The 13,502-nt window shown below is 36.7% G+C and overlaps 1 protein-coding gene across 1 annotated transcript in view; it reads right to left on the bottom strand.

The window, feature by feature from the left end:
* Positions 1-13,502, bottom strand: part of SVEP1 (sushi, von Willebrand factor type A, EGF and pentraxin domain containing 1) — a 228,356-nt gene that overhangs the window by 115,632 nt on the left and 99,222 nt on the right. Inside the window, exons 11-16 of the mRNA XM_025359181.1 lie at positions 13,115-13,246; positions 11,979-12,173; positions 10,276-10,397; positions 6,807-6,918; positions 2,767-2,931; positions 1,964-2,197 (exon numbers count right to left, since the gene is read on the bottom strand). Of these exons, the coding sequence (XP_025214966.1) occupies positions 1,964-2,197; positions 2,767-2,931; positions 6,807-6,918; positions 10,276-10,397; positions 11,979-12,173; positions 13,115-13,246 (960 nt within the window). The remainder of the gene's footprint in view (positions 1-1,963; positions 2,198-2,766; positions 2,932-6,806; positions 6,919-10,275; positions 10,398-11,978; positions 12,174-13,114; positions 13,247-13,502) is intronic.

Here is a 13,502-nt window from a genome sequence, read left to right as displayed (position 1 = left end):
CAGGTGCTATTGTTTATAGGTTAAATTTTATGGCCAAAGGTTTATTCACAAGGTAAACCTTTCAGAAATATGTTCCCAGAAACCAACAGGAAGACATTCTTTTATTTTTTAAAGAAAAAGCAAATTCTTACTGACCAAGCTTAAGGCTTATATAACAGGGGTTTAAAAGTGTGGGTTAAAGCTATGATAAGCCAGATTATCACGAGAAGACAGTTAACAAAGAAAAAACCGAGGGACAAAAAGGAAAAAACAGTTTGGTTCCCTTGAGGATTTCAGACACTACAAACATTTTCTTACTTGTTTTTCTGAATGCTTCCCCATTGAAACTGACTGCTTGTCAGTTAGCACCCTCATTTTTTTGAGATTTGATAGGTTTGGAGTGGCTCAGAAATTCTGAGACAAAAATAGAACATTAAACATTAAACTGAAAAGGCTGCTACCAAAATTAATATCCTTAATGGGGAAGACACTTGAAATTAGCACCTAGGTGATTCTGAGATCGAATGTGTACTAATTACCCATGTACTCGTTAAACATGCAGATTTCAAGACCCCACCTCCAAATGCATTAGTCCTGGGATGGGGCCTGAGTCAAGATGCATTTTAGGTGATGCGAAATCACACTGAGAAATGAGAAACACCGGTCAATGGGATTCCTGATTTTTACTCACAGGTGGGGAGGAAACACGTGCAGGCTTAGAACAACAATTTTAATGTGCTTTTGATGGGCTGAATTTGTCACACTATAAAAAAGCCAGCTGAGCTCTTGGACTAGCAATAAGAACTGTGGAAGAAGGACACAAGAACCCATGTTTACAGAGAGATGAACATAAGACTCATGCCATTCGGTTCAGCTGAGTGTACACAGTTCCATTACAGGAGATTTCCTTACCTATAAATGATTATTTCTTTGGGGGAACAGGCTGGAATTGATCCAGATCATGGCAGTCTAGAATAGGGGTTAAAAGTTAAGGGGTTGGGAGTGGAGAGGGAGAATAGGGAGTGACTGTTTAATGGGCATAGAGTCTCCTCTGAGGGTGATGAAAATGTTTTGGGATTAGAGGTGATGGTTGCACACGATTGTGAATGTACTTCATGCCATTGAATTATACACTTTAAAATGGTTAATTTTATGTTATGTGAACTTCACCTCAATTAAAAAAAGACTGGTGTTGGCTGCCTTGATGGAATTTTTTGCCACACTACTTACTGTCTTTTATTTTATTTTATTTTTATTTTTGAGACAGTATCACACTCTGTTGCCCAGGCTGGCGTGCAGTGGTGCAATCATAGCTCACTGCAGCCTTGACTTCCGGAGCTCAAGTAATGCTCCCACCTCAGCCTCCTGAGTAGCTGGGACTACAGGCACGCGCCATCATGCTTGGCTAATTTTTAGGGTATTTTTTTTTTGTAGAGATAGGGTTTTGCCAGTTGCCCAGGCTGGTCTCGAATTCCTGGGCTCAAGTGATCCTCCCGCCTTGGCCAAAGTGCTGGGATTACAGGCATGAGCTACTGCGCCTGGCCTCCACTTACTGTCTTAATGGGTAAGTCTTATGGGCAAATTCTTAGCCTCTCTGGCTTCAGTTTTCTCATCTGTAAAATGTGCTTAATAAAAATGGTACCTCACAGAGGTGCTAACCAGGATTAAACATGACAGGTGCTCAGCTGGAATACAGAAGTGGTCACAAAGTATTCGTTATTATTATTGGAGCTGTTACTGAAAGCTGTGAAGTCTAAAACTCTTTAAATAAAAATCAGATTTGAGTCCCTACCTGAACTAGATTTCTTTTCCTTACCAACAGTAGTTCCTTAGACTCTTGAGACAAAATAGTAATAATAACAACCACACAACAAGAGCAAAATATGTTTCATTTCAATATCCCTTTATAGTTGTAAAATGGCTACACCCATCTTATTTGACCCAGTATGCACCAAATATTTTTGATCACAGGGAACAGTCTTACCACACATACGCCCTCTCAGCACTGAGCCTGGTCTGCAGAAGGGGGAAGCCTTTTTTGTTTCTAATGAATTGCTGTCAGCTATAAGTATTTCTGATGCAAGCTGAAAGGAATACATGGGGTCTTTACTGAGAGTCCTTTTCAGTTTATTTGTGATAGTTTCCAATGTCTGAAGGAGTCGTTGCTGATTTTCCCATTCAAGGGTATCATTTCTTTCATCGGGTAATGGCACACTAGCTGAGATAAAAACAAAACAAAATAAAACATAACACAAACACATGGTGTTTCAGAAAGTCATTTGTAGTTAATTTTTTTACCAAATAGAAATGGCATATTTAAAATCTTTTAGTACTAATAACTGGTCTGTAGAAAAAAAATAAAAATCTTTCAGGAAAAATTAATTCAAAGTAAATTTAACCACTATTCACTGAACAACTAAGTAAATACATGGATAAGACTAAGAACCATACAATTTGTTTCAATCCTTCTCTCATTGCTAAATCTATATCACCTTTTTTGGGAGTTCTTTATTATAACATAATAAATTCTTGTAAATTCTTGCATTTTAAAAGTATGCCTTAATCATGCCAAGATGAGAATGAAGTAGGGTGCTTGTCGCCGTGAGACCTACAAAAGACACCTATGATATTGACAGCAAAAGATGGCAAGACTTAGTTAACTGTGCTTTCCCTAATTCTCAATTCCAGAGTCATTTCCTAATAATGATAACAAATGGAAGATTTGAGAAGCAAGTTTCCAACCAAGAATTTTCCATAATATTACTTTTTCAGACAGTTTATCCTTACCTGTGATGTTAAAAATTAACTTAATTTTATAGTCAGATAATGGGGCACTTCTTTTAATCCGTGAAGACCTGGCATTGCCAATGCTTGTTGGTGTTTCTTGCATAGTGTCCAAGAAGTCATCGTAAGAGTAATCCAGCCTATTAGCTGCACCCCAGCCACCTGGTCCTGGAGAGTTGGGGCAGAGACACAAATGATCACACAGTTGCTTTTTCATCAGCATTTAGGTTCTAATGTTAAGCCACAAGTGAAATTACACTTGACTATTTCCTCAAATGCTCATAATATACTCCATACAGGGTTTGGTCTACAATGTTACATACATTGTAATTTCTGGTCACTTCATATTTAATATAGATTACCAATGAAATACACTAAAAGAAGAAAGAAAAATCTCTATGGAGCTACCAGGGCATTTATACCACTCTATCTTTGAGTTAATAGTTAATTATTTTCGCTTTAGAGGTAAATTTTAGAGGTAAATAAGAGCTGGGTGCAAAATTCTAATCAATTTCTACTTCTTTGCAAGGCTTTTCCCAAATCCTTTTTTTCTGTTTCTAAAATTGACCTTATAAACTATTAATATACATAAACAGATCTCCTCTTGTGAAGATAACTCAAGATGCTTTCATCATATTTTAAAGGTAAGGGTAGTTTACAAAGGCAGCACATAAGTTAAATGACTCTATGATACAACCACACTGGAGGCAACAAGGGTATGTGGAATTCTCTAGATACCCTTGATATCACTGTGATTAACTGCATGGGTTCAGATTGTGGCTCCGTGATGTATGCTGCTGTATAATCTTAGTCAAGTTACTTTCATCTTTCTGAGCCTCAGTTTCTTCATTTATAAATTGAGATGATTCTTACCTGATAGATTTGTCTTTGGATTAAATGAGACAAAATATATAAGCTGTCAAACTCAGTATTTGACTTATTATAAAACCACATTAATATTATTCTGGCCATACTATTGTTATGTACTTTAGACAATAATTTATATTTATATAGGCCTCTCCACTTAAGTAAATTGTTTTCTGAACTTTTTGACTTTATTTATGCTTTTGGCTATTAAAATTAACTGGGATTAATATTATCTTTTTACTTAAGCCTTTTCTCCACAAGCATTAGGTAGGTGTTAAGAAAAAAATGAGCAAAGAGAAAAGTATTAAAAATGACTATAATTCTAGAAACCACATAGAAATAATCACCACGAACATTTTAGGCAAGCTTTTTTCCCACTATGAATGTATAAATATACACACGGATATACATTTATGCATACGTACATACATACATATACACACACACAAACCTGGAATAAAAACAACCCACTTTTAACAAAACAAGATTATACTATGTATGTATTATTTAGTAATCTTTTTCAAATTTTATGGCATTTCTATGTGAAATGGCGGCATAATACTCTCTTGTATGGTACAACACAAACCTGCAGTTTCTATTTTTAGACTTTTAGGTTATTTCAAATTTTTAGGACATCCTTACACATACAATATTTAATCAAATCTAAGATACCATTGGTTAGAAGATACATCCCAATTTCAGGTCTAAAGGAAAAATATGCATCTCAAAATTTATGAAATGTGGTACATATTTGCACAATGGCATGATTTTTACCTTGAGAAATATTCTTAGAAATGAAATTTCTGGGTCTAAGTGCATGGGCATTTAAAATCCTTTAGATACATATTGTCAAATGCCCTCTTAATTTCTCCTTTCTACACAACGTATGAATATGATTTTTTCCCCATAATTCTTGTTTGTTAATCTGACAGATCAAAAATTGCATTTCACTTTATTTATTTTATTTATTTTATTTTAAGATGGAGTTTTGCTCTTTTTGCCCAGGCTAGAGTACAATGGCACGATCTCGGCTCACTGCAACTTCCACCTCCCAGGTTCAAGTGATTCTCCTGCCTCAGCCTCTCGAGTAGCTGGGATTACAAGCACGTGCCACCACGCTCAGCTAATTTTGTGTATTTAGTAGAGATGGGTTTCACCAGGTTGACCAAGTTGGTCTCTAACTCCTGACCTCAGGTGATTTGCCCACCTCAGCCTCCCAACGTGCTGGGATTACAGGCGTGAGCCACCTTGCCTGGCCTAGTTTTAATTTTGATTACATGATTATTATGAAGTCAAGTCAATTTTATTATATTTATTGGTTGTTTATTTTTCATACATTATGACCTGCCAAGGCATGGTTATAAATGTTATACCGATCTTGTGACTACTGGGAATACATTTAGGGAGGAATGCTTGTTTTTTAGTATCACAGGATCAAGTGTGCCACCTGCCCATGCCTTTCTCTCAAGAACTGCCATTTGGACCCTTATTAGATGACAAATATTGCTCATCTCATAGACTTGTGATGACAACTGACTCTAGGTGTAATCTTGTGCCCCCACAACCTACCCCAACAATCTGGGAGGGGAAACCTGGATGGTGTTTAACAGAAGAGGGTTGATTATTCTAGATATGTTACTGACAATGCCACCTTACTTTTTCCTATCTAAAACCTTAATTTCCAAAATGTTCACTAAAGTGTTGTACATAATAGTAAGCAACTGAAAATAACCCAAAATCTACCAATGGGAACTATTTCTATAAATTATGGTAAACTGATCAATGGGATAATATGTGGCTATTCAAACTGTATTGAAGTAGGATATTTAGTGAATAAAAATGTCCTCAATACAATGTTAATTAAGAATTTGTGTTCAAAATAGTGTCAGTGTCTATACAATAAACAGTTATATATATGTAGTAATATGTATATATCATAGTATGGTATGTATACAGTATATATAGTATGGTGTATATATATGTAGATCTACATATATAGTTATAAATATATACATGTATTAACAGGCTTTTTCTGGGGTTGTGGATTATCTTCATTTCATTTTTTGTTTTTAAGCATTTTAAAAATTGTCTAATAAACATATATGCACAAATGATATTTAAAAGTATTTAAAAATCGAAAGCAACAGTCAACATCACTCTTAATGCTAAATCACCAAAAATATTACAAACATGATTAGTATTTGAAATGGAAAAGGTGTCTGCTGTAATGCAAATTAATACTTACCATCTCATAACCTTCTAAGCACATGACTTGTACTTGTTCATTCAATGCTTAAAATGGTCACATGAGGTGAGTACTCTTATATAGGTGAGGAAACTGAGGCACAGAGTGTGTTGATAGCTTGCTCAAGATCACACAGCTAGTAGGTAGTGAGGCCAGGATTTTGACTTAAGTAGTTGGTTGTAGAGTCCGCGTATTTAACCACTACACTACTTTGATAACACTATTATTATTATTATCTTTTTTTTTTTTTTTTGATACCTAGTCTCACTTTGTTGCCCAGGCTGGAGTGCAGTGGCATAATCACAGCTCACTGCAGCCTCGAACTCCTGGGCTCAAGGGATCCTCCCACCTCATCTCCATAAATAGCTGAGACTACAGGTGTGTGCCACCATGCCTGGCAAAAAATAATCTTAATAAAAATGTTCAGAGTAAACATAGTAACATATGTTTCTCACAGTAAACATAGAGAAAACATCACAATTCCACTTAAAGATATATTAGACTTGAATAAATGAAATCTTAACATATTTTTGGTGAGGAATCTGAATATTTTACATGTGTAACTATTTTATGTTAATGACTTCATTGTAACTTACATTGAATGCCATATCAAAGTTGCTGTTAGGACTTTATTACTATTCTCTTTTAGGATACACCAACATTTGAATTTTACCAGCATACGTGACTTGGTTTTCTTAGTTTTTGTCATTTTTAAGAATCCTGGTAAATAATTTTAAATAATTTATTTGTTACTAAAATTTGATATATCCTTAGTGATCATTCAGCACATTATCAAATTATTTAGCCAACTTAAAATACTTGATGAATACATTAACAAAAGTTAACGTTTCTAGTTTGCCTCACTTTTCTGGAATTATTCTTATTTTGCAGATTAGTCTTGCCAACTACCGATGCCACAGAATTTAATTACCAATTGCAAAGCCATTTTCATAGTCATAATTATATTCTAGGCAATATTTTTTGGTCAGGTTCTCCTCCAGTCTGCAATCAATGTCCTCTGCATCACTACAAAATGATGGGACCTGCAAGTAAAAAATGAAGAGGATAAAGTGTAAATCACTTTCCTGCATGCCTTGGATAAAAACTTTGCTCCCCCGGCCTTCACATCTCCATCAGCAGGAGGGAAGGGAGGGCCCCAGAGCTCTGCACATTCCTCAAAGGGATTCTGACCCTCCTCCCCTGCGGCCTCTAACTGTCTGTTGGTCACCAGGATTAGTTTCACACCTTTTATCTCTGTTTATGTCACTCACCATGAGAAACCCAGGGCTCCTGGGATATCTCCTGGCTCTAAATCTTCATCCTATATGGCTCCTTGGAACCCTTTCTCTGACCCCATCTTCCACTCCTCTTCCCCAATCCCCCAAGCCTTCCTCTATGCCCTCTGAAGCTCAGTCAGTAATTAGCAAATCTGTTAGTTTCTACCTCTTCTCTTTATGTTCTCTTCACCTTTGCCCTAAAACCTTTCCAATTTTCTGGAACTTTCCCCAGAAAATATTCTAGAAATACTAGAAATTCCAGAATCCTGGAATTGGTGGCAGGACTGGAAGTGGAGGAAGGTCCTTCTCACTATTTATTGCTGTTTCCAGATCACACTCCCTCACATCTCCTTAAAGGCTCACAGTTCTGAAGCTCATGCCATCCACTCTACCATTCATTGACCCTTCTGGTGACAGTCACCTGCAGCATTTACCCTCTGTGTCACTCCCTCATTCCAAGAACATTTGGTAACTGTCCTGTTATAGTTCTTGGTGATTTCTATAGACACCTAGCAAATCCTTCCATCTCCTTGGATTCTCAGTTCCTTTCCCTCTTCTTTCTTGTATTATAGCTTTACTCTGTCACTCTCTCCCGTAGTCATACCCTCAGACCTTGTCATTGTCAGAAACTTCACCTTCTCCTCTTCTCAGGAATCCAACAGTTCCTTGACTTCATCAGAATGTATAATCCATTGACCCTAGTGCCTCTCCTTTAGCCCCTCATGTCTTCATGTCTTTGTTTACTCATCTAAAATTCCATAGTCCATCACCATGGAACGTCTCCTCCCTTGCAAGCCTCTTCCTCAATTTGTTTGTCTGGACAACACTTACCCTTGGTTAAATTAATCATTCTGCTTTCCCACACCTGTACTACATGGTCAACTAAGGCTTGAGAAAAAATGTAACCTTGCTGGCTGCCAATCTTACCACAATTCTTTAGCATACTTATTCATCCTTTCTTAGAAAATTATTTTACACCACCTTCTCTCTTCTTAAGCCTCCAACAACTCCTCCCCATTCTTACTCTCAGATGATCATCTTTTTACGCTGATCAAAATTGAACTCAGAAAAGAGACTTCGTTCACACACTTCCATCCTCATGAGTACCCAGTACCTAGACCTATGCCCTTTTACACTCTGCCTCCTTGACTCTTCTTTTTATCCCACAATCTACCTCCAATGTATCAGCAAGTCCTACTGAATCTACTTTCAGAAGATATAAAAAAATCCATTAACTTCTCACCACCTCCAGTGCCGCCCAAGCCACCATCATCTCTTGCTTTCCTTTCCTATGTGGTTTTTTTACTCTCTTCTCTTACCTTCTGCTTCTCCTAGAGCCCAAAGTCATCAGTAAGTTGTTCCCTCAGATGGCTTTCCATCTCAATTAGAGTAAAAGGCAAAGATTTACAGTGACTTTCGAGGCTCTCCACAGTCTGATTTCTCTTCTTACTCCCATCTCCTCTTCCACATGTGATTTCTTTGACCATGTATCACTCAGCCCTTCATCCTCTCTACCTTTGCCACTCTGACGTCTTTACGGTGGTTCAAACTCCGAAACACACTCCTGCCTCCGGGCCTTTGCACTTGCTGCTCCCTCTGCCTGGAACGCTTTTCCCCTAGATATGCTCATGGCTCACTGCCTCACTCCTTCAGGCCTCTTCTCAAATAGGAACCTAGCGAGGCTTTACCATCTTCTGTTTTATTTTATTCCATAGCATACGCCATCTGACATGCTACATGTTTTCCCTGTAATTTGTTTATTGTTGGTGTGTTTATCAACATGTAAATTCTGTGAGCACAGGGAGTTTTGCCTGTTTATTCAGATCTAAATCCCTAGTGTCTACAATAGGATATACTTACTAAATATTTATTAAATGAACAAATAAGCATTTAATAGTACATTCTAATCCCTTATAGCATCTTTAACCTGCTACAATTTAGTGTCTGGTAGACATTGAGTCTAACACATACAAAAATATTTAATATTTTAAAGATTTCTTTACCACTTTGGGGTGGAGTATAATTAGCGTGAGTGTATTGTTGCCTTTCAAGTATAGGTCTATAGTAACAGAGGCCTAATGGGTGTAATATTTTCTTGGTTTGCTAGCAACAGTGACAACATTATTTCTCTTTTTGGAATTTGGTTTTATTGAATAGATTTAAATATAACGTTTTTAATAAGTGTTTTTGAATGGACATTCGTTAATATGTTAGGTGTATTGTATGCTTGGCATACAGTAAGCAGCACAATAAAATGTTAGCAAATAAATAAAGTGCTACCCAGTCTACAAGGCATACAAATATGTATCTAGTATGGTTCCTGCCTTGAAGATGTTCAATACAGTTATATATATTGCTCTGCTTTCTTTTCTTTTTGCTTTTCTTTCTTTCTTCTTTTTTTTGGGGGGGGGGGTGGGGGAGGCAGTCTTGCTCTGTTGCCCAGGCTGGAGTACATGGCGCGATCTGGCTCACTGCAACCTCCACCTCCCAGGTTCAAGTGATTCTCCTGCCTCGGCCTCCTGAGTAGCCGGGATTACAGGCACACATCACCACACCTGGCTAGTTTTTTTTTGTATTTTTAGTAGAGACGGGGTTTCACCATATTGGCCAGGCTGGTCTCAAACTCCTGACCTCGTGATCCACTCACCTCGGCCTCCCAAAGTGCTGGGATTACAGGCGTGAGCCACTGCACCTGGTCTGTTTTTTAATAATTGTTGTAAGAGTCCTTTCTAAACAAAAATGCATCTTTTAAATCTTTTAAATGTATAATTATCTTTTAAGTGTCCAATTATCTTCTTATCATAAACAAAATACCACCTATTATGTTAGGCATTTTTGTCAGACTTTAAATAATAAAGACATTCTCAAACCATCCAGATCTTAAGCTTCTCTGACTTCCTAAGGATGTTTTAAAAGATTCAAAAACGTTTTAATGCATATTTACTTCTAAGTCATTCTAGAAGTTCAAAATCTATGAATAATTTTAAATATTAGGTACATGTCTGGATCACAAAGAAGAGGGAAATAGGATGAGAAATTGCAGTTGTAAATGACTCAGAAAGGCTATGAAAGCCTTAATAACGTCCTTTATAAAAGGACAATCAATGACTATTATTGATGTACCATTTTTCCCAAGGTAGTCTCAAATGCTTCAGAAAACTTCTTCATCAGATCTGTGTCATCACAACGTGCTGCTTTGTAGAACATCTCAAAGGACTTGAACCCGTGGTTTGCAAAACGTTTTTCTAGAAAATGTTGGACAAAACAGCTTCAGTTGGTTAGTGTTTTTAAAACAAAGATTTGACTTTCTATGAAATAATTGAAACTTAATGTTTTGATTCTAACATAATTTGTGGGATTGTTATAAAAACAAGAGATGGCAGTTAAGGAGAGTTTCTAGGCATTAACTGATCATGATAAACCATGCACCAAGCAGCACTGGACTCGGTTATCCAGTGAAGAGTTTGCTTTTGATATATTATTCTTTATCTTCCACTCATACAAAAAAGTGAGTATTTAAGGGAAGAAGATATATAAAAATTGTTTTCATTCTATTCCTGGGAATTTTTGAAAAATCCTGGCTGGCTCAAAGTTATTATATCTTATATAGCATACATATTGTATTTTCAAAAATTAGGTATTGAAACATTTCTAAATATTACTTTTCTGCAATCATATTCCTTGAAAGTGTAATTGTCATAAAGATAAATTTCTCTCTGGATCAAAAGCTTGCACGGTAGACTTTGCAAAATGCCCCTGAAGAATTCAGGGACAGTGTCCTACTAGCATTCCACCGTCTCAATCTATGAAAGAAGTGAATGGTATTGTTTCTATTTACTACTGCAGTCTGGAGGGAAAATAGTGGGTTTCATATTTTTTTCCAAGACACTGGTATTTAAATTCCATCTATGGTAGTGAATCAAAGATGCACTTCAGAGAATATTTATTTCCACTAAATGAATGCATTAGGTTATTTTTATAATAATGTTTATTTAATATTATAGAATGGTTTAAAATCTAAGTCAAATATGTAGAGACTGTGATTGACGTATTTTATTCCATTACATATGTTAGATTTTATTTTAAAGTCAGCTCTTCTGCAGACTATAAGAATTTTTTCTCTATTTTTTTGTGCAACAGGGTCTCATTCTGTTTTAGGCATTAACTGATCATAATAAAACATGTACCAAGCAGCACTGGACTCAGTTATCCAGTGAAGAGTTTGCTTTTGATATATTATTCTTTATCTTCCATTCATAGCTGAAGTACAGTGACGTGAATCAAAGTTCACTGCAGCCTCCTTGAACTCCAGGGCTCAAGCGATTTTCCCACCTCAGCCTCCTGAATAGCTGGGACCACAGGAGCGCACCACCATGCCCCACCAATTTTTTTTTTTTTTTTTTGGTAGAGATGGTAGTCTGGTCTTGAACTCTTGGGCTCAAGTGATCAACCCACCTCAGCCTTCCAAAGTGCTGGGATTACAGGTATAAGTCACCATGCCTGGCCACTATGAAACTTGAAATTCATGTTTACAGGTTCAGAATTACACATTGTCAAGTCTCTAGATATTTCTAATAAATAACGAGAAGGCTCAGATGGTTCTGCCTTAAACTGAATCTTGTCCTACAGCAATACAATTTATAACAAGACTCTAGTGGCTAATATTTTAAATCCATGAAAGAGTATTTCTCTTATTCACAAACATTTCAAATTCATAGCACCATTTTTCCCTAATTCCTATTGTAAGGCAATTTTCCTCTTTAACATTTAGAAATGTATACACATTCACACACATTAAAGAAATCTAGAATAAAATTAAAACTTACTGGCACAGTCTGGCCATTCAGTGGTATATGTTGGTTTCCAGACACCATCTTCATAAGCACAATAATACTTGTCAGTAGACCCTTCTGTAAAATCATAGCCCTCCAAGCAAGTTAATGTACAGTTGACTCCAGTACTATCTTGAGCACATATAAAATCCCCATTTATAGGTGTGAATGGAATTTCACAGGGAGAACCTGTGTAAAAAAAAAAAAATTGTATTATTCATATATAGTGGTACAAGAAGCATAAATTAAATTCCAGGAACTTAAGTGGAATTCTGAAAAGGACTCCTTCTGTCTACTACTATTTCTAGAAAAGCTTTTACCATATGTCTTTAGTGCAAGAGAAGGACAACACTTGCTTTTTAGTCCTGACATACATTGAAAAGCTGTACCTATGTGTAATTAGAGGTTGTGCATAGTTTTATAAAAAGGTAAAGTACTTCTGACTTGGAGTTATTATTATTATTATTATTATTATTATTTTGAGACAGAGTCTTGCTCTGTCGCCCAGGCTGGAGCGCGGTGGTGCTATCTCGACTCACTGCAGCCTCCACCTCCCGGGTTCAAGCAATTCTTATGCCTCGGCCTCCTGAGTAGCTGGGACCACAGTCACACGCCACCATGCCTGGCTAATTTTTTTATTTTTAGTAGAGACAGGGTTTTACTAATGTTGGCCAGGCTGGTCTCAAACTCCTGATCTCAAGTGATCCACCCGCCTCAGCCTCCCAAAGCACTGGGATTACAGGCGTGAGTCACCATGCCCTGCCCTTATTTTTGACATTCCTTTAATAAAAGCAAAAACTGGATAACATTATGCAGCAAATATATTTTCAGAATCTGTCTTCTCAAACATTTAAAATAGGATTATGTCAATAATACCTTAGAGAAAATGTTTCAATAATAACCTTAGAGAAAATGTTAACGAAATGTTAACTAAAGACTATTCTGGGAGAAAATATTTTTATCTATCACAAGGTCAAGGAATGACAATGGAAAACCTAAATAAAACCTGTCGGTCTTCCAACTGTAAAAATCTAATGCTCATAGCCTATTTTCTTTCATAAAACAGAGCACTATAGCAATGACATATATCAAATGTCAACTAGAATTCTGGGGGCTTATGAAGACAATACCTTTTATGACAATATGGATATCACATGTCCTGTTATTGCCTGAGGGGTCAGTAGCTGTATACTGTACTATAGTCTCCCCTTGAGGGAAAAGGTCTCCTTGTGTATGACTTCTGGTAATGACCAATTCAGCCCCTGGAAAGGAAAGAAGGCAGTCAATTTTTGGGTTGTATTCACACTATTTTACTTTATTTTTTTTTTTTTGAAACAGTCTTACTCTGTTGTCCAGGTTGGAGTGCAATGGCATGACCTCAGCTTACTGCAACCTCCACCTCCCGGGCTCAAGCAATTCTCCTGCCTCGGTCTCCCAAGTAGCTGGGATTATAGGCACTCGCCACCATGCCCAGCTAATTTTTGTATTTTTTTTTTTTTTTTTTTTTTTTTTTTTTTG

Source organism: Theropithecus gelada, chromosome 15 (assembly GCF_003255815.1).
Source record: "Theropithecus gelada isolate Dixy chromosome 15, Tgel_1.0, whole genome shotgun sequence".
Classification (NCBI taxonomy): domain Eukaryota; kingdom Metazoa; phylum Chordata; class Mammalia; order Primates; family Cercopithecidae; genus Theropithecus; species Theropithecus gelada.
Note: the sequence above shows the minus strand (reverse complement) of the source record. Positions and strands in the feature narration are given on the sequence as shown.